Genomic DNA, 26,192 nt, shown 5'->3' with positions numbered 1-26,192 from the left:
AGTGGATAAAATATCTCTACAGAAGACAAGTGAGAACCCAATCTACTGAAAAAAAACAAAAAAATCTTGCTATAATTTCTGCTTCTTTTTCTCCCCTCCAAATGCTAGAACAGAATAAAAGTACATAGCTGAACTATGAGCAGGGGAAAAAAAGAAAAAAATGAACGTATTGATCAAACCCACACGTTTCCTTTTTTTGTGCTCCTCACCATGACTCTCATTTCCTTGCTTTGGTTTCTGATCCAAATTAGAATTTATTGGGAAACAACTTTATGCACTGTAATATTTTCTAAGGGCTTGCTATTTTAAAAAACTTTGTATGAATTTGCAAGTATCGATCTCCGCTCTTGAAAGTCCACCAGGAAAACCTACGAGCAAATTACTGTGCATAGAAATGGAAGATGAAAAGTAGATCATTAACAACAACATAACAGCTGCTTCTGGAGAGGCTGAATGCATAGGATATTAAATGGGACACACATTTATATCTCTTTATTTTGGAACTGGAACTCAATTTTTAAAAATATGCCCATGTAGCCACTGTGTTCTGTTACATAATCACAACACAACTGTCCAAAGCTTTCAAAATTTCAGAATTTTTTCACAACTGTCAGAATTTGGATGCTCCTGCCAATATAAGAGCCTGTTTTCTTAGGCAAGGAAGAAATTAATTTCTCTTCTCAGGATATGAGAGCTGATTAAGACCAAAGTCAAGGCCTTCCCATTCCCAGGACCCATCTGTCAGCAGAACATTTATGGGGCTGAAGGGCACCAGCTAAGCCCCTTTAACAGCCTCACTCTCCTGCACTGTGCTGGAGAAATGGTGACTGTAGAGGCACCAAAAGCAGAAAAATTGCATGTTTCAGAGTTTTGCTTTAATAAAAAAACAAGCTGAATTTCTTTTGTGACACTCAGGCAATGAGGGACTGATAATTTTTAGTAACTGTAATGGTAGGATGAGATAAAAGCATTTGCTGTGGGTTCAGACATTGGTTGTACCCAAGCATCTTAAGGTTTATTTTTGTTTGCTTCTGTTTAACTACGAAAAAGAAATGGCTCTAGAGTAGCCTGGTCCTTTTCCAGCAAATACAGATCAATTAAAAAATGTGCCAGATAACAGGAAACAAAACCTGAAACTGAACTTTCCCATTAGAAATTCATCTTACCTGTTAACTACACACTATAATCTGGAAAAAAGATAACCTCTCTAAGGTAGACTATAATTAAATATGTTATAGAGTTCATCTTGTAACACACCTGCCATGGGCAGGGACACCTTTCACTGGCTCAGGATGTTCCAAACCCCATCCTACCTGGCCTGGGACACTTCCAGAGATCCAGGGGTAGTAAATAAATTTCTTCCTAATATCCAATCCCAACCTAATCTCTTGCTCCCTTCTTTGCTGCTGTGACTGTATTTTGTGAGGTTTTTTATTACTTTTGACACAGTAGAGAAGAATGCTGCAATATTTCTGTTTGGGGTTTCATCCTTTCAAAGCTCTAGACATCTAGCAGTGATCCAATTTTCAATGGAAAATCAGCAGAAGAGGAGCCTTTCAAAGAAATATAGCAATATTCTTAGTGGTAAAGAACAATCATGCCAGCATTGCACTGCCTGTTGACATAACAAGACAAAATGGGAAATTTGAAACAAAATTTTCAATAATTGATGGGTTTTTTTTTTTAATTGAATCGCAAATTTTTTTCCAGTGAAGGATGTTTTGAAGTAAGTGAAATTCCTAATTTTATTTTTAAAAATTTAATACTTTAGTAAAACCTACTTTGTATTTGGACTACTTAGTTTTTTGATATTTAGCTAATTTTTTTATGTGGGTTGCATTGATATAGTAGTGCTGTTTGGAACAGCAAATAACTTACTAATTTAGGATAATGCTCATGTTAAAATGAAGTGATATAAATGAAGCATTTAGAACACAGAGTTTCTGAGATAGGCTGGTTTAGATAAGCACTTGAAAAATATCTATAGCATACTTTATCTGGAAAAAGAAAATGTTACTTAGAACACAATTAGAAATAACTCCTTATTGTCAAATAATTAGTTCTCCCCTCTCTTGTGAGACTTTACTGTGGACAGAGATTTTCTTCCTGCAAGAAAAAGGGAACACAATGGAAGATTCCCAACCTCCTGTGGGAAAAGGAAAAAAAGAGATAAGACAGAAGAGTTTTGATTAACTCGTTTCCTCAACATTCAGCATTCAGTCCACTACATTATTCAAAATATCTATTGAGTTACAAGCAAGATTTTTTATCTTTGTATTTTTTTGAAAACCATGATACAATGTCATTACAGTTTTGGCACTTCAGCATAAAAAGAAATGTTTCATTCTCTTTGCCTCATTAGGATCTCATATGAGATCCTGTCAGCTGCAAGTTTGTTCAGTTTATCTCAAGAAAAAAGGAAGAAAAAAGCTTAACATTTCCCTTAGATATGTCAATCAAAAGCAGTGCACTGGCTGGAACTCCAAGTTCAGAAGAATATTGCTCATGTCAGTCGAGACAGAATCTTTCTGTGGGCCCATTTTCTTCATCACTTTTAGAAAAGATGTTATTTATGTAAAGGCCCAACCTCGCCTTGCAATTACCCCAAAATCAAACTGTGCTGTATGGAGGGGTTTAGTCAGTGATTCCATGACGTATTTCTCATTATCTGCTTTGTTCCTAGCTGAGAAGTATTACTTCTAGGATCACAGTTTCACAAAAGATAAATAGTATTCAAATTTGAACTGACCAGGGAGACCAGATATTCAATCTTAAAGCATTTCTTGGCTATGTGAAAATTATTGACTCCAAAATTCTCGTGATTTAACTCAGGGTATTCTGCAGGCTGTGTTCATTTAAATTCAATTTTAATCCTTCCTTTCCAGTCATGTAGTAAAGACACACTCCTGTTACTCACATTCTTTCATGCAGCTCTGTTTTTATTGTATTTGCAACAGTTGCTAAACAGCTCCTCATATCAGATCTTCCATTCCACCAGACATACCTGTCTTAACGTGCCCATATAATTTTATAACATTTTATTCATTATCATGTTGTGCTTTTTATGTTACAATAGAGTTGTTAGGAATGGCTACTGTTAATACTGGAGACTGCATGAATTATTAGCTTTTATGCCAAGATAAAGGTGTTGATTGAGGGCAGAGCACTGCTGTAGGATCAGGACTCTTTTTTCCAGAAGGAAGCTCCCATGAACCAGCTGAAGAGGAATGCAGAAATTCCCAGAACTTTGCAGCACCGTGCTTTCACCTCATGCCACGTGGCCTCTGACATGGCATGACAAACTAACTGCATTTCAATTTGCTGCCATTTTAAATAAAAGCTAGTGGTGAAGCAGATCTACAAAATGTTTTTCTCACTAAGAAACCCTTTTGCTTTGTATAATCTTCTTAGTGGTGATGTTTGGAACAGGTGAATCTCCAGAGCCCATTACTAAAAACATGTTTTATGTGCTGGATAACCAGATAATAAACCATGAGACTTCACAGAGCTGGTGTAAAACTCACAGTCAAACCTTTCCAGGCTTGTGAACAGTGTTAAAGAAAAAGCCTGCCAGAAGGCATCCACAGGAACAGAATGGAATTGTTTCAGTTGGGAAGGACCCGCAAGGATCATTCTGTGTGACTGCCTGGCCAACCCAAGGCTGACCTGGTTGCAGAATGTTGCTGAGGGCATTGTACAGGAGCCTTTTAAACACTGACAGGCTTGGGGGAGCAAGGACCTCTCTAGGCAGCCTGTTCACAGAATCACAGAATAATGAGGTTGGAAGAGACCTCTAAGATCATCAAGTCCAACCTATGCCCTAACACCTCAACTAGACTATAGCACCAAGTGCCATGTCCAGACTTTTTTCAAACACATCCAGAGATGGTGATTCTACCACCTCCCTGGGAAGACAATTCCAGTACTTTATTATTCTTTCGGTGAAAAATTTCTTCCTAATATCCAGCCTGTACCTTCCCTGACGTAGCTTTGAGACTGTGTCCTCTTGTTCTGTCAGTTGCTGCCCGGTGGAAGAGACCGGCCCCCACCTGTCTACAACGTCCCAGTGTCTGATCACCCTCCTGGTAAAGAAATGTGTTCTAATATCCAGTCTAACCTCCCCTGGAACAGCTCAGCACCACTCCCACAGGTCCTGTCACTGTCATCCTCCAACCTCTTTTTCTCCCAACAAGACAACCCCAAAGCTCTCAGCTGCTCCTCACAGCACCTGTGCTCCAGCCCTTCCACCAGCTTTGTCCTCCTGGTGACAGTCCTTGTCTTGAATACCCAGAATGGGAAAGCAAAAACCTTTAAATTGCTCTATAGTGCAATCTCTTTCTACAGCCAGATTATCGGGTGCAAAGAAATGATCTGGAAATGCCATTCAATCCAAAACCATGCACCCTTGAACACACAGCATTCCATTTAAAAAAAAATATTAATTTGTCTTTTATTTATTAATGCAATTTCCCCAATTAGATAAACTGTGATTATTTAACTACAGCTTGTGGCAAGTCATACAGTTTGCAAAAATTAAAAAGCATACAACAAAACGACTAGAGTCTGAACAACTAAACAGCAAACCATGCTACAAGTCGAGCTTGACTAGATTTGTGTTTGATTTAACTCTGAAAAGGAGCTTTCTTAAACATACAGCACAGGAACTAATTTTTCTTTAGGTATGGAGCAACACTAAAGCTGCATTATGAAACCAGTTTATTAGTGGCAAATAAAAACAACGGTTCCCTAATAAAACTGGGAGATGCAAATCTGCTTTCAAAGAGCTCAGTTTTCAATAACTCTCCATAAAGGTTGCCAGAACTAAAACAGGAAAGCATTTTTAGGAATTTCCCTAAAGCATATACTTCCCTAAATGCCAAGTAATGCATATCCCTTAGGTTTTCAGCAAATATTGTCCAAATGGATTTACTAATCTGAAAGCCTATTTACAAATCCCACAACAGATTTATACAAACCATAACATATATGTAAATCTTACCAATAAAACCTAAATAAAGTTTTGATTAGTTTTTGATTTTTTCTGTGGACTTTGCCAGTACAAGTAATAGATTTATTTCTAAATCACAGTTTTGGGGCTCAGATATTAGCATCAGAATTTAAAATTACACACACAGCCCTTACACATTAACTCTTAATCATGTTCTATAAATTCTAATCAGAATTTCTACAGTGAGTTCTTGAAGTCCAGATGTAATAATGAATTTCATAAAAGGCTTTGTAATCTGTTTCTCATGTTCTCCTTCAAAGTTCAAAATAAATCATACTCCATCCACAAAGCACCTCAGTTGTTGGGTTGTTTTTTTTTTTTTTTTTGTAAAAACAGCAATTTGTCATTATATGGCATGTTTAGCCACAATTCTTCTACAGTTCTGTTGGAATTGTACAGATGCAGAAAGGACTATTTAAATTTAAGGCAGGCATTTTAAGCACATCTAGGAATCAGCTCGCCATAGAACTGGCATGCAAAGAACAAATCCTCCTCAGGCCAATTTTAACACCCTTTCAGTTCAAATTTCAAAGCCTACCAGGAATTCTGCAGTTGCTGGAATAAGCCCTGTGCCACGCTCCACATGCACTTCTCACTGTCATCCTCCCACAGGCACCAAAGCTCGGGTGGCAAATCAGATCCGAGAGCTGAAAACAAAACAAAGCCTCGAGCAAAACCAACAGCAAACCCAAATGGTTCCTTTTCAGTCAGATCAAACCTGACCTTGCTCACTCCGTGGCAGCATCCAGATTGGCTCAGGGGAGCTGGGGAGCCACAGAGGCAGCAACGTCCACCTGATGGAGACCTCTGATAATCTTAATTATTACATTAGCTTCAAAGCCTTTGGAAAATCCAATTCCAACAGTAGGTGTTAAAACTTGGCACTCAGCTCAGGATTTGATGGGATACAAGTGACAGGAAGGGAAGAGCTAGGGAATCAGAAGTGATGTAGCAAGGACAGGTGGAAGAAAGTAGTTCTTGTTATTTTAAGAATTGTTTACTCTTCCTGAGACACTTCTAAAAAGCAGGCAAAAAAGCTGAACTGACAACTTAAATTCCAAATATGTTCCTCCATGGTAAAATCAATAAATTATATTAAAAACAAGAATTGCAACAGTGAAAGTTGCTACATTTTCTTTAAGTACTTATATAAATTGTTTTACTTTAATACTGTTTAGATAATTCCTTATATCACATACAGGCTTTCTATTAAAAACTCTTTTGTCAAGTCATCTCATGACAGAGCAGTACCCAAAAATGAAAGGACATGATGTGCTGAGCTCCAAGCTCTGCCCATACAAGGGAATGTTCTCCTTATCTGAAGTGAAAATAAAGACAAGGAACTTTTTCTCCATGTTGATTCAATCAATTTTGCTTTTTAATGACACTTAAAACTTCTGTAGCAGAGCACTTATTCCACTGAGTCCAATCAAGTTTTTCAGCTGCATAAATCTAAGTATTTAGCCTTTTGTCTGCAGAGTGCTCCTCTGCATCCTTTTAAGCCTTGGGACTGAAATCTTGTCTGAAGCACGGCACAGAGCTGGGGATTACCAACAGCATCCAGAGTATGGTTTATAATTGAATTCCCAACAGCTCTGGCATTCACAAAGCCAAAGCTATACATTTTATTCTGAAATACAAAGAGTTGGATCTGCAGCTGCCGTCTCTTGGCTTGTACCTGAAAATCCAGGAGTGTATCTGCACTTACAGGCTCAAACACTTCATGAGCAGCTAAAAGACTGACAAATAATTTCTATATGAGCCCTTCATGTCAACCACTGGCTGCTGTACTGGGTGAAGCCAGAGTGAGCTTCACTGAAGTACAAAGAACCAGGATTATAATCAAATTATTGGGCTCATCTGTTTATGTCAGGTGCATTTATCTAACAGAGGGCACTAATCAGTAGTTTTAAAAAGTGAAATCTGAATGATAAGAAATGCTGGCACCTTGTCAGATGCTACAAAGTTATTAAAAATAGATTTCTCAGAATGGTATCTCAAGTAAACACCTTGAAGAGGTAATGAAAAGAAAAAATTAAAGTTATGCTATTTTCACCTTTGTGTTTTAAAGCTGTTATTAAAAAAGTATCAATACACCCCTTATAATCATGATGCAAAAATAAGCTAGCTGAAAAGAAGGCAGTGAATTTTTTGTTGCCTTGGATGTTTTGCAAAGCTGTGATTAAAAGTCTGCCAGTTTACCAGAGCCTACAACTGTTGGTACTCTCTTAATTAATAACAAAAAAAACCCAAACTTGTGTTATATTTAATATGTCTTTTAAAAATATAGCAAATATCACTGAGTAGATAATCTTTAGTAATATCTTTTTCCAAGTATTTCAATTTCATGAGCTCTGTGTGTATACACAGCTCAAATAAGCCAGCAGAAGAATAACTTTGCCAATTAACTACTTTGAATAAATTAAAAAAAACCTCAGTCAGGTGGAAATGTGTTGCTATTTATTTGGCCATTTAGGAATTAGAACTGTTTTATCACAAGAAAATAAATGTTATCCATTCAGAGTTTAATTGTTCTAAAGAAGTTAGCACCCAAGTGTGGATGGATCACATCTGATGATAGCAACATGGAGATTATTTTAGTGCTTATCTGTGATAATTTAGAACAGATTAAGTAGAACTTTGGCACTGTCTCAGAATATTATGCAATATCCATGTACACCTATTAGTGATATAGCTCAGCAGCAAAATGTGCTATTCTTTCATCTAAGGAAAAGACAAGCACTCTCTGAGATTGAAGAATTATCACATAACAAAGAAAAAATTACTTTTCTTATGAATGACTTCTCAAAGTAAGCACCATTCAGGACATACACTTTTATTGATAACCTTATTTGGAAGAAATTTCTCTCTATTTCTACAGTCATATCACTTTTAGATGAGGAAAAGGCTGCAGCATACTAGAATATACAATTCCATTACCGCAGAACAACTTCTATCCTTCTTCCCTTCTACCTTTCTGAAATGTTGTTTTTCATTTATTGGCTACTGGATTCTTGTCATTAAATACTTTAGGTTGAAATGCAGCACTTTGTAATATTAGTTTAAATTTTGAACTAAAATTATTTCAATAGATGACATAGATGCTGTACCTTTTAAAATCAATATTATATGTGCATGGCTGGAATTAGGCTGCAATTTATGAAACTCCTAGCCATTAGTTTTACAAGAAGTTATTAAAATAAAAAATAGCTTCATAGCCAGTATATGATCTCTGCTTATGAAACAGAAATACCATTTCCACTGCAGGAAGGTATATCTTTTATACTGCTTTGGTTTTATGGTTAGTTTGCTACAGACAAAACCCAGCCCCTGGCCCAAGGAACTGCTGGTGGGTGGGGTGATCGCTCCTGTTGGTTAATTAAATCTCATCAATGTTGACCAACAGGCTTGAATCCATTCTGTTGGACTCAAATGGAAAATGGGATTGTACTTGAGCATGTGAGTCCTGAAGGCCAAACTGGCCCTGGTCAGGAGGAGCCCGAGTTTATTTGTTTGTGTCCTTCCTTGTTATCCAGGTGGGAATATCTTCCCTGCTGGGACTCTGGAAGCCTCAAGGCTCCACAGAGGGGAGGAATGGACTCAAGAACGTGGGTGTTGCTTTTCTACATTACATATTTAAATTCTTTCAGTGCTCTTAACACCTGTTGTCTGGGGCAGAGAATGAAGTGCTTTTCCAGCAAACAGAAATCTGGTTTCAAGCTCACGAAGATGAAACAGGGAGACAGACTATTCCCTGCTGCTCAGCAGGACCTTTCTCTTCGCAAGGGTGTTGAACAGATCGAAAACCAAACCCTGATGTTATTGCAGGATGATCTCTTAGCTTGTCTCTACTGAAATATGAAAACACCATCCCCACTCCTTCTGATACAGGGTCTTCAGCCCACAATTCTCTGAGAGACACTGATAATTTTGTAATTCTAATTTAAGGCTCATCATCTGTTCCAAAACTAACATTAATTGGTGCAATGATGGCAGCTTTAATACTTGACTGTCTCAGCAAACTGGCAATACTCTCTTTTTGACTACACTCATAACAAAAACAGCTCTACAAACAACATGTTCTTGCTGGGATTTTGTAATACCTTCTTTTACGTTGTTTTTTGACTCATCATAAAATTTTTAAGTGTACACTAATTTTGTCTCACAACCTCTATACTTGACAAAATTTCTTCATGCTTTCCAATTGTATTTGAAAAGACAGTCTTCATGCTAATTTTTCAATCCTTCATTTCAGGAGATTTATTTAAAAACATTTAATTGTGCTTTTCAGTTAGACCCAGTAGAACTGCCTGCACATCAATATATTAGGAGACAGAATAGGGGAAAATAAAGGGCAAGGGCAGAGTACAATTTCATGCACAGGATTATGTTACAAAAACATCTTGAAGATTTTTATCACTGAGAATACATCAGGTTTGTCATACACAGCCAGTTAAAAAACATTCAGAATGAGAATTTCAAGTAAAGATTATCTGCCACTGGGATCAGATTTTCACAGCACATCTGCAATGAAGGCATCAAAGAGCAGGGATTTGAAACAAGCCCAGCTCTTAGTGCCACACAATGTAAAATGCAAGTATAGAATTCCATGGTGCTGCACATTGAAATATGAAGTTTCAGCTGTTTCTTTTGGCTCTTGACCAGGATTTAAGGGCTAAACTTAAATAAGGGCAGACATTAGTTTGTGCTTAATTTATAGGTTCCTTCAGGCATCCCATCCCTCAGCTCAGGACATAATATGTTGGTTCTTAGGAGCTTTTTTCCAGGACACACAGCTCTTACACATTATCTAGATGTTTAATTTTGGTCTTATCCTCCCCCCTCCGGATGGCTCCAATCCCAAGAAATGCTCAGCATCAAGAACCTGGCTGCAGAAAAGTTCAGCCATCATTTTGATGCCAAAATAGGTGTCCACATTTAAAGACAAGATTAAAACCACTATGGATTGGGCTAAGTCTCCTAAGGAAATCTGTCATTTTAAAATTGAGACAACAAGTCTTGAAAATGGGGTTTTGGATTCAGGACTGAGCTCATGAAGCAAACTTCAGTGTCTGTAAACTTCAGCATCTGCAATGTGATCGTAGCTATGTAACGGAACAATATAAAGAAAAACAAGTCTAGAATACAGTGTACAACTGTACACAAAGGAAGTTATAACTATGGTCCAAAAACTAAAACAAACAAAGAAACATCCACTTTGGCAGCTGTATTTCCCCAGGTCTTTCTGCAAGTTGTTTGCAAAACCAGCTAATTAACTCTTAGTACAGAAGCAGCTATTTCCATCCCTTGTCACTTGAGCATATTCTAAAGTTCCACTGACTTTACCTCGTATTCACTCAAATGTAAATTGGAATATGCTAAATTAAAAAAAAAAATAGAAAGCAGTTGCTACATTATTGTTAGTAGAAACTTCATGTTTTTAGAGGCATGCACTGGGGAAAGAACTGTCTGATTTGACATCTTTGTCAAAAGATCTGTGTACAGAAAAGAGCTCCTACAGAGAGCTGCTACAACAGACAAGGTACTTTTAGAGTACCCAAAGGAACGATTCTTCTAGAATGTTGGCATCTTCTTTAAAGAAAAATTCATCTTCCTTGTAAAGCCACCAATTCAATACATGTGTGCCAATAACAAATGCCCTACGGTAGTCCTGGTGCTAAAGAATGGATTAATAAAATTAGAGTCTGATACATTCAGTAACTAAATGTGTGAAGAACAGGGTAGTGGGAAACAGGGGAATATTCAAATAGCCCCAGGCATATTCCTACCTATTAGAGAAGCAAGCTTCAGATTTGTTTTTTTAGGTTTGTTCAGATTTAAAGTTGTTAGATTTCAGTGGTTGAATACAAATCAAATTATTACATGATTCTATAAACATATGTGTTGACTTTCCTTAAAAAATGCATGCACTTGTCCAATTGTTTGACATCCCTTACAGCAACTTATATTTTTGAAATAAAAGCAAAGGATGTACAATAGATTTTTCTCATTACACAGTAAAAAACCACTATTGGGCAAACTGAAAACAATCTTTTGACTTGTGCAATAAATATACAGTGGTTTCTTTGTACAGTCATGATCATCAACCAGCAGACAAAACCTCCCCTAAAAAAAAAATAAGACAGACATGTCACAGGCATCTTTGCTGAGAGCCTGTCACCAATGCAGATAGAGCTGCAGTCAGATCTAAACCAAAACAAGGCATGGCAAAGGAAGGAATTGCTGTGAGAACTGTAACTTCTTTCCAAGGCAGGTAAGTCCCACTAACACAGGCACTCACGTGGCCTCAGTACAGAGAAGAAAAAATGTTCAGTTGGTCACAGCCAGTAGCTGAAATTGCAGCAAATCCCAAATATTGGTTGTATTGCACCTTCAGAAATCTGGCTCCAGCTTTGAAATATTCCAGTCTTTGTCTACAGTCAAACAAATCAGATTTTATGAGTTCATTCTGTATTCAGGTGAGGAACTGAAGTAGTTACTCAGTTATTGTAAGTACCATTTTGACTCATGGTATTTCATTTTCTAGTATCTACAATAGGGATTAAACAATGTTTCCTCTCACTCCTACCTATCTTCTTTTGCTTACTCAGATTGCTGTAATTTGCAGTAAAAAGGGTGTTCCATGAGATATACAAACAACATCAATCTTGGCTTTCTATCCTAAGATTTAGGATGATACATTATGTATCAGCTGATGTGTTTATCCTGTGGTTTGACTGGATCAGATGGGGCTGACAAGTTTGCTTCCTTCACTTAAATTCCATCTCTAGTTTGAAAGATGATGCAATAATTTTTTTTTTTCCTTTTACTGACAGTTGGCAGACAAATATTGAGAGTAGCCAAGTACAGTTTAGGTCTAAAAGAGGAACTAATGGTTTCAAAGAGCAATCTGGTTAAGAAACATTCTGACAGAAGCCAATGATAACTTTTTAAAAGAACATAAAGTCTTACTGCAATATCAAAAATACTTAAGGAATGTAGAAATAATTTTCTGTTTTCATTCAGAGAACTGAACAGGTAAGAATGTTCACACACAATCCAGAGGGCTGGTTTCTACACGTGGCATGCTACTAATGGCTGCTATATGTTTTGTTGATTTTTCTCTTATTCATTGAAACCACAGCTCCTGGTTGTTTTCATATTTTCACAGTTGTCAGAGTTCTCTAAGCATTCCATTGAAGTGACTCAAAAAAAAAAAAAAAAAAAAAAGCCCAGAAACAATCTTGTAATAACAGAGCCTTGACATCTTCCCACAACCTCATGAATATATGTCACAGGAGCAAATGTAATTAGCATATCAGCAGAAAAGATATGGAAAATTTCAGAAGTTAGGGGAATAGAGCTGTTTTTTAATACCTGACTTAACCAAGTAGAGCTGTGTTGGATGGTACAGCTGGTTCATCAAATTTTTACCAGGGGTTCTGCAATTTTAACTTATTTTTATTACCTAGTCTTTATCCATCAGAGTTCAAGTATAAAGTGCAAGAGTCCTTGAGGCTACTTGCTTTTAGGAACAAAGAACTACTGAAAAATTCCAAGCATATCTCCCTTAACTAGGCTGGAGCAGATAGAGAATATGCTGTCTGGCCAAACACAGTATGACTGTCTGTTGGAAAACCTCATGTCTTTACCAGCAACGTCACTTCTCTCACATCTAATGCTGAGAAAATCCCCAGACAGCTTTTTTTTCCTCCCTTTTGAATGTTGTTACTTTCCTATTCACCACAATTAATGGAATTAATTACTGGTTACAATTACAAAGTTACTGTGCCAGGTTCTATCACCAGATTTGCTCTTGCTTTTGTTGCTGCTGACAATAGCCACAGAATAAAACAGACATTGGTAGAAGGGGAGTTTTCAGCAGGTTTGTATTTACCCTCTGCTTGAACAGGATTATATGTTCCTTCATACAATATTATATAACATATTATATGTTCTTTCATATAGCACGAAGCCTAAAGGTAAAACAAAGATTCTCACTTATGTGCTTAAGAAAATATGTGCTAAATCAAACCATTCAAATATGGGTGCCTGTGCTGCTTTGCAGGAAAACACAAAGTTTGGGTTTGTTAGTATTCACAGTGTCACCACAGACAATGGAGTTGTGCTTTGAACATCTCAAATACCATCAAATCATAAATACCAGTAAGATTCTCAGAGCCAGTATAAGAGATGTTGGTCAGAAAAAAAAAAAGGAAATTATTTAACTTAGGGAGTGACTGGAGCAGCTGCCACATTACACTGCACCTATGCTGCTCCATCACCTTGGGGCAGATGAGAACTCTGAAAAAAAACATGAATTGCTGACAGCTGTGGGAGGACAAGGAGAAAAATTAAGAGATACCCCAAGTCATAGTGCAATTCCTCAGCCCAAAAATCATATTCTCATGTGTGACAGAGCACACAAATGGTACCCCAGACATTTCTGGTAGATTCACAACAAGATCAAACTCCACATGTAAAAATTCAGTATCAACAGCAGACTGTGAAATATGGATCTGGCCCCCACCTTGGTCCTCACTTCAAACACTGAGACCTGTTCTTCTGCTTCGTTAACCTCATCCAGCACCTCTGTCACCTATCCCAGTCCATATTCCTGTTTCTTGACTGGGATCTTGAGTAATTCATTTTGAAAGAACAAAGTAATAACCTAATTCACCTCCAAGGAGATGTGAGAGCTCTGCTGGTCTGTGCAAAACTTGTGCCTTTGATGAAGAGACTGAGAGATGGTGGGAAAGTCTGGCACATGTGACTAAGAGAGGAATTTTAGAAATTACATTGAACAAAATACATTACTGAAGAAAGATAACTGGAGAAATTACCTGTGAAAATGGACACTCCAAAATGCCACATTTTTGTGATGGAAATAAAAGCATACAGGAAAAATTTCCAGACTGCACTCCACACAGTGACGTGGGGGAAGGCTGCCATGTATCTGCCTGGGCCTTGCAAGGACAAAGGGTTTTCTGGGATATGAGATATTTATAGGTGCATCAGACTTCTGTTTGCTCAATGAGATGAGTTCTGCACACACCAAACAAACTCTTTAACACTTTAGGTGCTGTAACTCTGACTGGAGTAATATTGTGTCTCTGCTGCTCTAACAATTCTGCCAAATCCTCTGTCTCCACACAGAGGCAATTTCTAAATGAAAACAGAAAATACCTCAGTGGAATGTACAGATGTAGAGATGTCTCAATGCAGAAGCTCTTGGCATGCCCAGGCACAACCTTTTCAAGAATGATCTGATTCCCAAAAGGGAACAATACAGTAGGAATAACACAGGAATATGAATGTACTCTGTTGAAATATCTACACCAGGAATAATACACTGTTAGAAATGCCTCTGATAAAACTCTGCCACACAGACATTCTGTTCACAGTACTATTCTCTTGATTCAAAATCGGCAAAATCCCAAAAGTCTTTGGGATTTTAAGAGTTTGAGACCTCCACGTTAATTTGCATTATCTTGGCATGCAAAAAAAATTAACAACAAAAACCCAAATAAACAAACACCAAACACCCCCAAAACAAACAAACAAACAAAACAAAAAAAACCCAAGCTCATTTGCAGACACCATGCAGGAAGATTAAAATACTTGGCAGAGGTAGCATGCACCAACCCACAGAATTTCATTTTTAGAAAGATTACAGAGAAAGAAACTACCAAAGTTATGGATGTCACTGCATTGCCTATTTGAAAGAGTGTTCCCTATATTAGAAAATTAATGGGAGTAAACAGGGGTAAATAGGAATATATATCCCTTCCATGCTTGAAAGGAACAGAACAGTATGATCCTGTTAGAAAATACCACCAGTCAACATTCTTGTGCTGCACCTTATCTGTGGTCAAAATGTGAATTTCATTTACCAACAGTCCAGCAGTCTCTTCATTACATTTGCATACTTTTCATTCCATTTGCTTCAGGAAGAGAACCTGCCTGTCATCTCCTTGGAAGTGTTTATATTTTTAATCAAATTGAAATATCTCAGTATGTTACATAAAACCCCCTTATTTCCCTTAGAAATGAAAATACTCCTCCCTCTTTCTGTTTTGTTTAATGTTTAGAAGTTAATTGCATTAGAGTAGTTCTACTTTATGCAATTCCATTATTGGAGTGTAGAATAATCAGGTTCACTAATAATTTTCTCAAGAGTAATCTGTCAGCACCCATAACTCATCATAAAACCAACTATGTCACTTCTGGTGTGCCTTTCATGACTTTGGTGCCTGACAGAGTAAAAATCAACATGAGATTTTTTCATGGTCCTGGGCAAGTGGCTGCAGTGGCATCCCCTGTTAGGGGTCTGCCATTCCAGCTTTCAGAACTGCATGATCCCAGTCTTATGGGGATGCTCTGGTGAGCAGACAGTGGACATAAAAGTATTTTCAAACTGGTTAATCACTGAATTGATCATGAAACACTGTGCTGAGTAACACTGATGAAGTTTATTTAAAAATAGCACATACTTTTCTGAGTGTGCATTTGATAAAAAGGGAGTTTTATCTGACTTCTCATCAGGTGGGAAATTCCCTTTTCTGCCACGCTAGCACACACTCCTCCATTTTAAAACTTGATGTTATATACATTATTATATTGAAATTACAAGGTCTGCAAATCTAATTTAAGATACCACCAAGTTTTGTAATGCATCACACTACTCTACTGAATGTTTCAGTTCTTTGCCACTGGGAAACTTAGAGATTTTTCTTTCTTTGAATGCTTCAGATCAGCATGGTTCTTACAGCAATCCACTCTAAATCCACCTTTTCAGTGCCAAGATCTTAATATGAATTGTTCTGAGAATTGTTCTGACAAATTAGATCTTCTAAGCACTCAGATTACACCTGTTTAATAGCTGCATATCTCTAGTTCATTTTTTTCTGCCACATTCAGAAATCTCCTCCTTTTCAGTGTCCATGAAATTAAGGTACCCACTGACATCAGAGAGCACAAGGCACAGTTAGCTGATTATTAGTACTTACACCAATCCTCGTGTAAAAAATCACACTGAAACTTTTATGCTGTGATTTAGTATCAACCCATATACATGGAAAAAACCTAAGAAACACTAAAATCCTATTTCCCTAATGGACATGAAGGGCTTCAAATCAACACAAGCTTTTCCACCAGCCTGAGTGGCCATACAAGCAAAGCAGATTGTGAGTGATATGCAGTAAAAAATAAGAATAAAAAGTTGTAGTTTCAAATGAAGCATTTGCACATGAAACTGCTTCCATCACACAAGTTGACCAATGTAAAGAATATTCCCAACGTGGATCCCAGTGAAGAGAACTAAACAATTTTTAACTATATTGAAGGGATTCACAGGGAAATAAATTACATTTCAAAATCATTAGCAAATTTAAGAGGAAAGTATGTATAAATGTGATCTCCATTTCTCTTACCTTTGCAATGGTCTCGTGTAGGCTGAAGGAGGGATCCAGCTCTTCAGTTTTTGTTGCATGTACAGGAAAAAGAGCTTCAGAGAGAAAGCTGGAATTCTGTGAGAAAGAAGTAAGGGGCTTTTTAGGATTCCACACTGATTTCCTCCTTCAACTGGTTATTGAATTTTGACAGATTGAAAAACCCTTCAAATATTTCTTAAATTTTGATGATTACGACACTTATTTCACTGATCTCATGAACTGATTGCAAGCCCCCGAAAAAGGCAAAAACCCTCTAAGTCTCATGATTTTATTTCTGGAATGGCAGTTGTCTCTGCAATGATGCTTCCCAAAGCAGCTAAAAATTTTGCCTACCAGGAGAAAAAAAAAAAAAAAAAATCCACACAGCTTTATTCTGAGCTAAGCAGCAATCAGACATTTTATTAACTACGTTATGATTTAAGTCTTCAGGAGAAATGTAACAACAATAATCAAGGAATACTCTTTTATCTCCTGCAACCATCCTACTTCTCTATCCAGCTATATCATCTACATAATAAGGGGTTTTTGTCAATTCCCTAAAATTATATATTTTAGGTTCACCATTATTTTAACACCAGACAATCTAATACATTGTTTGCACAGAATGTTCTTCTCTTGTATTGTAAAAAAAAGCAAGACATTATTTGCAAATTTGTTGTCACAAGGAAACAAGAAACCAATACCAAGGAGTGGACTGGAAAAAAAAGGCAAAACAATATTAAACAAACCTCTAAGCCTCAAAGGTGCCCAGATGCCTAAAACAGGAATTACATGACATTGCTGGTAGATTTGCTTGTTACATTTTTCTATAAATTAATGCCTTCATGATCAATATTCTATCAGTATTTCCATGCATTTCTAGGAGATTATTTCTGGTAGCAAACTCCCATCACTTTCTTAAAAGAAAAAAAATATATATATATATAATTAGTACCACATCATATAAATTTTTGTGCTCAGTGATGCATGTGTGTGTTGCATAACTTGTCACAGAAACATCATAAAAATAAATGAAGTAATTTTTTCTTTCAGATTTTTTTTTTTTTTTTTTTTTAGATCTCATGGGGAAGATGCACAAAGTCATTTATTACAAAGATAAAATACATACTTCAGCATTAACTCATAACTATTCATCTTTGTTTCAGGTTTGCACAGCAGTTTACAGAGCTGTGCCATTTGCTGAGGAACACCCTCATTCTGCTGTGGTGGTGCTAAAGCTGTTCATCATCAGTCACATAAATACAATCAATAACTTAGAGAGTTGCATTAATTATATTCACTCTTGAGTATCTCACTGAGAGTCAGGGAAGGGAGTGACTACCAAATTAGATTTGCTGCACAAGGTCAGATTATTACTCCATCCAGACAAATGTCTTTGGAATAGAAAGCTTGGTGGATCAGCTGCCTGGAGAGCAGGGAGGCACTGCTCACCTGGCTTCTCTCCCACCCCACTCCAGACCCCACCTGGGCCAGGTGAACCAGCAGCCTCTGCTGCTGCCTCAGCCTCTGCCTTTGGAAGAGCTCAACATACACAGGCAACGATCAGCTAATGAAGCAAAACAACTTGGACATCACAAGCGACGAGTTGTTTTGCTCCTGAGAGGAATCAAGTCTCTGCTTGCAAAGATCTTGAAAAGGATTGCTGTTGGAAATAACTTGCTGACATCTGAAATCATCTTGCGGTACACTTGTAAAAGCTAATGTTTAAAACAGCTGTGGCTGTTTTTTTTTTTTTTTTTTTTGCCTTTTTTCTCGTAACAAGCTCCTCCATAAAGAACTGTTAGAAAGTCCAACTTTGTTTCCCTTGCCTTTTGCTGTTTTTCAAGCACTATGCTCATCAGAGAAAGCTGCATGAGCTTCCCAACTAACAGAAGCCCATTCCTTATCCCAGGGAGCACAGGGATATATGTGGCCAGAGAGGCATCCAGATGATGTTCCAAGAGCACCTCTCAGCATTTAACAGCAACACCTTCCACGAGCTGGAAACTGAATCACACTTCTCTGTCATTGTTTCACCAAGCTCACATGTGAGTGTTGTATTTTGGCTTTTTTTTGAACAGCAATTTGCTAAGCAAATATCTAGTAAATGCACACCAAGAGAAAGATGTGCTAATCCAAAAGCATTAAAAAGTATTATTCCTTTATGCTTTTCAGCCACAGTAGGAGCTACAGCTCCAGCTGTTGTCCTCATTCTCTCCCATACTCACCCCTAAACACAAATCATCACCTCTGCCCCAGCCAGGCATTAGCATCACCCTCACCTTGTTCTGAGGGCAGAGTCTTCAATGCATTGTGACTGCTCTGGAGATGGTATCAAATTATGGAAAAACCTTTTCAGAGTCAGACCACTGTGAAATATCCTAAAATTTAGGATAAAAAAGCCTTTGCTTTTCACTGTGTTCTGTTAATTTTTCTTTAAGTTCATGGCTAGTCAAACGGATTAAGAAGATTTTCTCTTCTGACATGAAGTTATGCTTTTATCAAACAAACTTTACAATCTACAAAGGATCACTTCAATAATCCTTAATTTCCCAGTGAAAGTATTTGGTATCTCTGTGAACTCTTCAGAAGAGAAATGAACAAGCATAACACGTATTTGGAAGTGAGTTTCCTTTGTCTCCTGTTCCTTTTGGAATGATCAGTTAACCTGGTCTTTTCAATACTCATTTAATGAAGCATTCTGTGAAATTAGAACGACATTGATGTTCTACTTTTCAAATAATGGGTCACTTCTGATTAAACTTCGATTGAACATTCAACTTTCAATCTTAAAACAAATTGCCTCCTTTTCTTTTTAATTTGAACCCAATTTCCTGCTGCCCTCGGGTCTTGTGACAGTAATTAATTGATTTATGAATCAATTAAATGGAGATCGAAAATGCAGGCTAAAATCTCTTAAAACCCCAAATCTGGCTTACTCTTGCTTATTTATGATGGACATTTGCACTAAATTTCACTTCTGATTTTCTACACTCATTTTTCTAACTTAACTTATCCTTCCTTAACTAATTAAGTGAACAAAATGTTTCACCATCTAAAGGTACTAAATTTGCCATCCCTTGTGTACTGTCTTATACCTTCAATTTATATGCCAACTTTCAACCAATGCATTTTAAATCATTCATAAAATCCCACAGCACTTCTGGTGATTTAATGGAAAACAGTAAATACCAAAACGTGCTTTAGAGATCTATTTTGCTGTTATTAAATAAAAATGTTTTTAAAAATATCAAATTTTGCCAGACATTGTCTTAGAACTGGAATTATTTCTGCAAATACATGTGAATTTTTTTACTAGACCAGGACAATGATGAATCCACAAGAGATTCTGATTTCTTGACTATTACTTGAGAAACAGCAAAATTACAAGTTAGAGAAATTGTGAGATTATGTACTCAAATAATGTAGGTAATAATTTCTTAATGTGCTGTCATTCCACTCCCGAACTGATTTTTCTTGCCTGTTGAATGTTCCCCAGCTTTTACAAGACCTCTTTTATTCTTAACCTGGTGAATAATACAGAAATATCTGCAGAAATAATTTTTCTGGGGTGGGGGGAGGAGGGGGACGTGAGAGGGGGCTTTTTGGTTGTTTGTTTGTTTTGAAAGTAACAGGCAGTGGAGGTTTCTCCACTCAGAAATAAAGATGTGTAATCTGGAAAAACAATTTTTAATCTAAATTTCTTTATCTAGTTTGACTCCATCCTGGTTAACCTTTGTCAGCATTGTCCATACTCAGGCCAGCATTGCCCTTCAGCACTTCACAATATTCATGGCACCAATTTTGTAGTGCACAGGAGACAAAAGAAGGCACCAGGAAAGGTAAAAACAAGAGAGGAAGCAAGTAAGAGCAGAAATCCTTCTGAAATTTGTACAAAGAGGTATAAATGTGCTAATCTTACACTGGTAAAGCCTGCAAGGCAAATACACAAATGAAAGACGGAAACCAAGAGGAAAATTTATTTTCTTCATACAGACCAAAGAAGAATGTCTAGAAGAAGAGAATTTAGGGGTTGCTTTTGCTGCATCAGGACTGACACTATGCTCTGTTACCTGTCCAATATAAACACATGCTGTGTGTGTTCCATGAGCTATTCACCTCTTTCAGTCTTTCTGCCTTTTTGTAGTACAACAGCACAAGAAGTAGAATTGCAGAGAACTGAGGGATACACAGAAATGTGCAGTGTCTGGCAACTGAAACACAAAGTAGACACTGCACATCTTCAGAATCAACCTGGGCACAGGCTCAGCTGGGAGGCTGAAGTCACACAAGGCACACTCTGAAGTTGTGCAGTGCCCAAAACTATTACCTAGAATCCCAGAGGCTTCACAACTGCATCAGGACTTGTCTTCATCTGTATTCAACACCAATGCCAAAAAATTGTCATAGTGTGATGGAGAAAGCCCTGCCAGGAGAAAAGATAAAGAGAGAGCAGAGAGAAGAACAAAAACACCTCTGAAATCTGCACTGCAGGCTCTCACTAATTCCTTCTTCCATTTTCCCTAAGTCAAGCAATTGGCATACAGTGTCCTGGCAGAAAATATACAATTGCATTTCTTTGTGACAGAGCTGTTTCATCTCACCTAGGCTAAAAGGCCATCTCTTCCCCCTTTTTTTACTGCCTGGCAGGGTGATTGAACAAGAGGTTTGACTGTAAGAAGGATCAAAAAGAGAGTAATGGAAAATGTATCTCATAGACTAAAATATGGCTTATCATCATCTATCTGGATTACTTTTACTTTGGGAGGGTACTGCAGACTGAAACAGATTTACTGAAAAAGTAGATTATGAAGAATAGAACAGACTGAAGCCAAAATGTGGTTCAAATTGAATTGATGAAATAATAACAGGCATATAGGATTTCTCACTAATAAAGGCCCATAGGGCTGCAAATATACTGGAAAAGAGATTTTCTGCCTCTCCATCTCACTAGCAGGCTGGCTTTACCCTTTCTAGCAAATGCTCTAGATATCTAATTAAATATCACCTCCCAAATCCACAAAGGATTAGAAAATTATGTAAAAGTTTATTTCACTGATGCATAAGACATGAAATAGGTCCTTAAAATTATTTTTATAAAGCAAAGCTTTGCAATTGCCACAGCCTAACATGTGTCTTCAAAGTGAGAATGCCCCTGCTCTGGAAAACAGGCTTGTCAGAAGGAGTTTCTGACAAGAGTCTTTTCTTCTGTATTTTCACCATTTCAGTTTACTGAAGACCTTTTAGAAAAGAAACAAAAGCACATCTATTTTCTGTTTGAATATTCTGGTAAAGATGTGCAGTGACCTTGCAGTGCTACCCAATGCTGGACAAAATGAGCAAAGCCTGCCAAACAAGGCTGCACAAGAATACAGGAGAGGCAGAATTGGAATCACTGCTGCACAAGTTATTTTATTATTCAACTCAACTGCAGCCAGAAAAAAACCCAGCCAACAGTCATAAGGAAAAGAATATAAGCACATTTCTCTCATCTCTTTTAATTTAATGTTTTCTTCCTTATGTTAGTATTGAAATAATCTTTCTTCCTCATGTTAGAATTGAAATAATCACTGTAAAGCTATAAATTCACAGACTGCAGCACAAAGAAAGCAACTTTTAGGATGTCAGGATACTTTCATAGCTTTATTCCTCTGCAGTTTTCCCTTGGTGCTTTTTACACTGAAAGCAGATTTAGCAGTTTAGGAAGGAGTGGCCTAAGTCAGAAACCTGGAACCTGACAGAGGATCTTCCCAACGTTTCAGAACTTAGAAATAGGGGGCTCAGTAAGATTCAGTACCTCCAAGAGAGAACAGCTTTTCTTGGGTGTGTTGTGTGAATGGTGCAAGAACATTCTGTTACATTTTATGATCAATTGTGAGCATTCAAATTACACAGAAACATTAAGTTCCAGGAAGATCACCCTAAAGATGTCCTGCTGGAAGTCATGAATCCCAGTGACTTTCACAATCAAATGTTTTTCACAATCAAATATTATCAATGCTTTTATTTCCTGATCCACTGCTTCCTATTTCCCACTTTAAATTTTAGTGCTCAAAAAATACCCAAAATTAATTACAATGAATGAAAAGAGCTAATGTTAGCCACTAGATAGATGTTGTGTAGGTGGGAGCTTCACCACCTTGCAGTACGAATAAAAATTGTCTTTTGCTAAGAATAATAATGTCTTAAAGACAATATTTATTTATCAGAAGCCTTTTTAACCAGGTCTTCAATGTCAATGATAAGATATATCAAATATTGCAAATTTTATAAGCCAGAATGCATCACTGACCCAAACCACAGCTGTTTGATTGTCCAGAGATCTTGATTTTACCCCCAAAAAGACAAAACTGAGTGCCACACTACTAATATCTATTGGCACAAAACATGTCTTGATACTTATTCCAGATATTCTACCAGAATATTTTTAGTTGGTCAGTTGAATGCAGCCACTCAGAAGGACAGTGGTAAAACATTACCATGAATGCAACAGGCCATTTAATTCTCCAGGGAGAACAGGTAATTCAGTGACATCTGTCCTTAGATAATATGTATTTTCAATAACTAGATGCTTCAAACAGAGGCAATTAATTGGTGTCCAAACAAGTTTTTCACATTCTCCCATATCCCATTGGTCCTGTTAGCTCCCATGCTGTCTTTCTTCCATTGCCTTCCAACAATCCTCAGTCAATTCCAAGACACTGAGGAGCCTCTGAGAGAATCTGCAAGGACAGAGCTCACAGAAACAACATGTACTCATGCAGTGTGAATGAATGCTAAAGAAGCTGTGTGATTTTGATACCATAAGGCAAGTTTACATAAAGAATTTTCCCCTTCTGGATCCACTGTGTGATGTTTGGAACATCAAAGCACTAGGATTTGTGAGGCCAGACAGAATTTTTTGGAGCAGAGTAATATATCCAAACCGATAAGGACGTCATCAGTTTCACTAGCATTAGTGCAATAACAAAGATGCTCTTCCATGAAATTAAGTAGCTAAATATTCATATTATTCAATAAAACAACTCAAGCAATCAATTGAACATCAAATGCATTTTGTCTTGTAAAACACTGAGTCATTAACCTTAACAATTTCACCATGCTCTCACTACCAAATTCAACTCAATTAGCGTCCAAATGAACAGATGGACTAATGAATTAATGAATTATTGGTGAGTACTACACTAACCCCTGACTGAACTGAGAAATTAGAAAACACTAATTTATGCAAGAGACAGAAAAAACACATTGGTCAGGAAAAAATCAGTCTGAATAAAGAGAAGCACAGCTATTATAAAGTCAGCATAATCCCTGAGTCAGGAAGGCAGCTGTGGTTTGGACCCTCAGGTAGTCCCAGGCAACCTGCTGGGGACTCCTAGAACTATTCCTTGTTACACACTGCTTGCCCAGAAACACAAATGAAACCTCTCTCTTCACCTTGACACAGCCAACTCCCAATGCCACACCTTGCTGCCCTTGAAGTTCTACTAGACAGTTAATAAACTCTTTCAGCAGCAAGTGCAACAGCATCAAACTCTCCAGAGGCAGCTCAGAAAAGGGAATCCTGGGTTCCCAAGCAATCATCCTGAGGCTGGTACACATTTGCTCTTTGCAAAGACTTTCTTGTATACCAAGCACATTGGTACTTTGATTCTTTCATACAGGCATGAAACATCTCCAGTAACTCCCCATGGGCAACTACCAGCTGTGTTATTTCCTTAAAAAATTTAACATGTACGAGGGAGAAAAGGGAGGTAAAACGGGGAGTGAGGGGGAGCCGTGCAGAGCTGTACTTTCAGATGGAAAAGCTACCAAATCACAGATCACCACAGTAACGCACTGCTATTATGCAAACTCCCTCCTAGACCAGACGCAAGAGGAGAAACAAGGCTTCTGTTTGGGGTAAGAATCTCCCTGGAACTGCAGACTCAGACAACCAGTGCTAAATCTCTTCCAAGGACATTCACACAAATGCCACAGGTCCTGAAGTTCTCTGTTGAGCAGCTAAGGCTGAATTAAGCACATCATGTATTTGCATATGGTCTACCCTGATCCCTCCAGGAAAATGATGCTGTGATGCTTCTAATGGAATTTCTTGATAAATATACTTGTCTTTGATAAATTAATTGGTACTGGGTGACGCTTAATCAAGGAAGACACAAATAATAATGTCAGATAAACAGCAGAACATTTACCACAAGGGCCTGGTCAGCTGTAGATAACCCAAGCAGTCAGAAATCTCAAGACTGTCACGGCTGCACTAACTCTTTCCTGGCTTGAAAGAGACTGGAGGAGACACCAGAAGTAAAGGAGAAAATCATCTGGATATGGAGCAACAATGGATTAATGCTGTGATTCAAGATGGTGAGAGAGCTGCATTAAGAACATAGAGCTCCAGAACTTCAGAAAATATAAATGGATTGACTCTAAGCACTGGAACTGTTTGAGCAGTAATTACATGACTGATACAAAACTAGCTAAAAATAAAGAATACCACAGGTCAGACTACTCAGGTTTGCTTTCAAGGTACACACACAGGTAACAAGGTTGTATTTGTGGAGATGAAACTACACCACAGATTTTGTTTCTTTCCACAAAGCCACGCTGATTATACACATTTAAAAATGAAATGTGTTTGGGGTTCAAACACCAGCTTCCTTCTCACTTCAGAACAGACAAAAGGGAGATGCACTGAAGAGCACTCCAAGCTGCCTGAGCCCTCCCTTACACCAATATCAGCACATCAAAGAGACAAAAGCAGCTTGCAACGCGAGAGTTATTTTTTTGTAAACTAGACCCTAAGTTCTCTCCATCAAGGACGGTTCCTCTGTTTCTTATCTCGTAACAAAGAAAGCTTGGAAAGCTTTTGAGTTCTTTTGAGAGAAGTGCATGATGTGTCAGTCGAAGCATGTAAATACTGAAAGGAAGAAACTGCAGTTAAGTTTCCCTAAAGAGTGATAAAAAGGAATAAAAGAGGGTGGGATGGGAGGGAGGATGCAGAGGCTGATGGTAACAACAACTGAGAAGCCACATTCACTGAAGAGTTAAGATTTAGTGCCCTCTGTTTTACAGCATGGGTAAAAATCACTTTTAAGGGCCCTAATGAAAGTTGAAAGTTACCTTCAGAAAGTTATGCATATTTCAACAGAAATAAAAATCATTATGCATTCTCTCTAAAGAGGATACAATCTCAAACTGTCAAAATTCTAAACTCTTCTACATATATTACATACAAATGCCTTCTATAAAGAAACCTCTTTTCATTTTTCTTCTAAATTAGCTTAGTGGTCCATGGTATTACACTACCTTGGTCTAGCCTGTGAATAATGTGACAGGTAATTTTTATACTTCTTGACTGTACTTAAGTTTGAGTGAAGATACGGAAAACAACTTTTATGATCTAGGTGTAAAAGTAAATGTTCTGTGAGTCCTGCATACCCAAATGTGGACATCTACTATGAAATGTTTCATGATGATTATGTGTCCATCAATAAATAACAAAAAAAAAAAAAAGAGTAAGTTGTTGGGTTTTTTTAAATAATATGCATATGCAGCAGGTTTTTTTCCAAAACAAATAATAATGCTAATGTTGATGTAAACTACCACATTATCACAGAGGGGATTTAAGATTCTGTGTTATCAGGTAGGAATCTTTCTGTAACAGGATGCACTGAGAAGGATGAATAATATGCAGATAACATGGGAAATCATCCAACTACAATTTAAAAAAAAATGGATTCCTCATGAAACTG

General features: G+C 37.5%; 1 protein-coding gene across 1 annotated transcript in view; it reads right to left on the bottom strand.

The window, feature by feature from the left end:
* NAALADL2 (N-acetylated alpha-linked acidic dipeptidase like 2) overlaps positions 1-26,192 on the bottom strand; it is a 416,276-nt gene that overhangs the window by 39,346 nt on the left and 350,738 nt on the right. Inside the window, exon 13 of the mRNA XM_053986839.1 lies at positions 16,441-16,536. Coding sequence (XP_053842814.1) covers positions 16,441-16,536 — 96 coding nt within the window. The remainder of the gene's footprint in view (positions 1-16,440; positions 16,537-26,192) is intronic.

Source organism: Vidua macroura, chromosome 10, assembly GCF_024509145.1.
Source record: "Vidua macroura isolate BioBank_ID:100142 chromosome 10, ASM2450914v1, whole genome shotgun sequence".
In the NCBI taxonomy this organism is placed as follows: Eukaryota; Metazoa; Chordata; class Aves; order Passeriformes; family Viduidae; genus Vidua; species Vidua macroura.
Note: the sequence above shows the minus strand (reverse complement) of the source record. Positions and strands in the feature narration are given on the sequence as shown.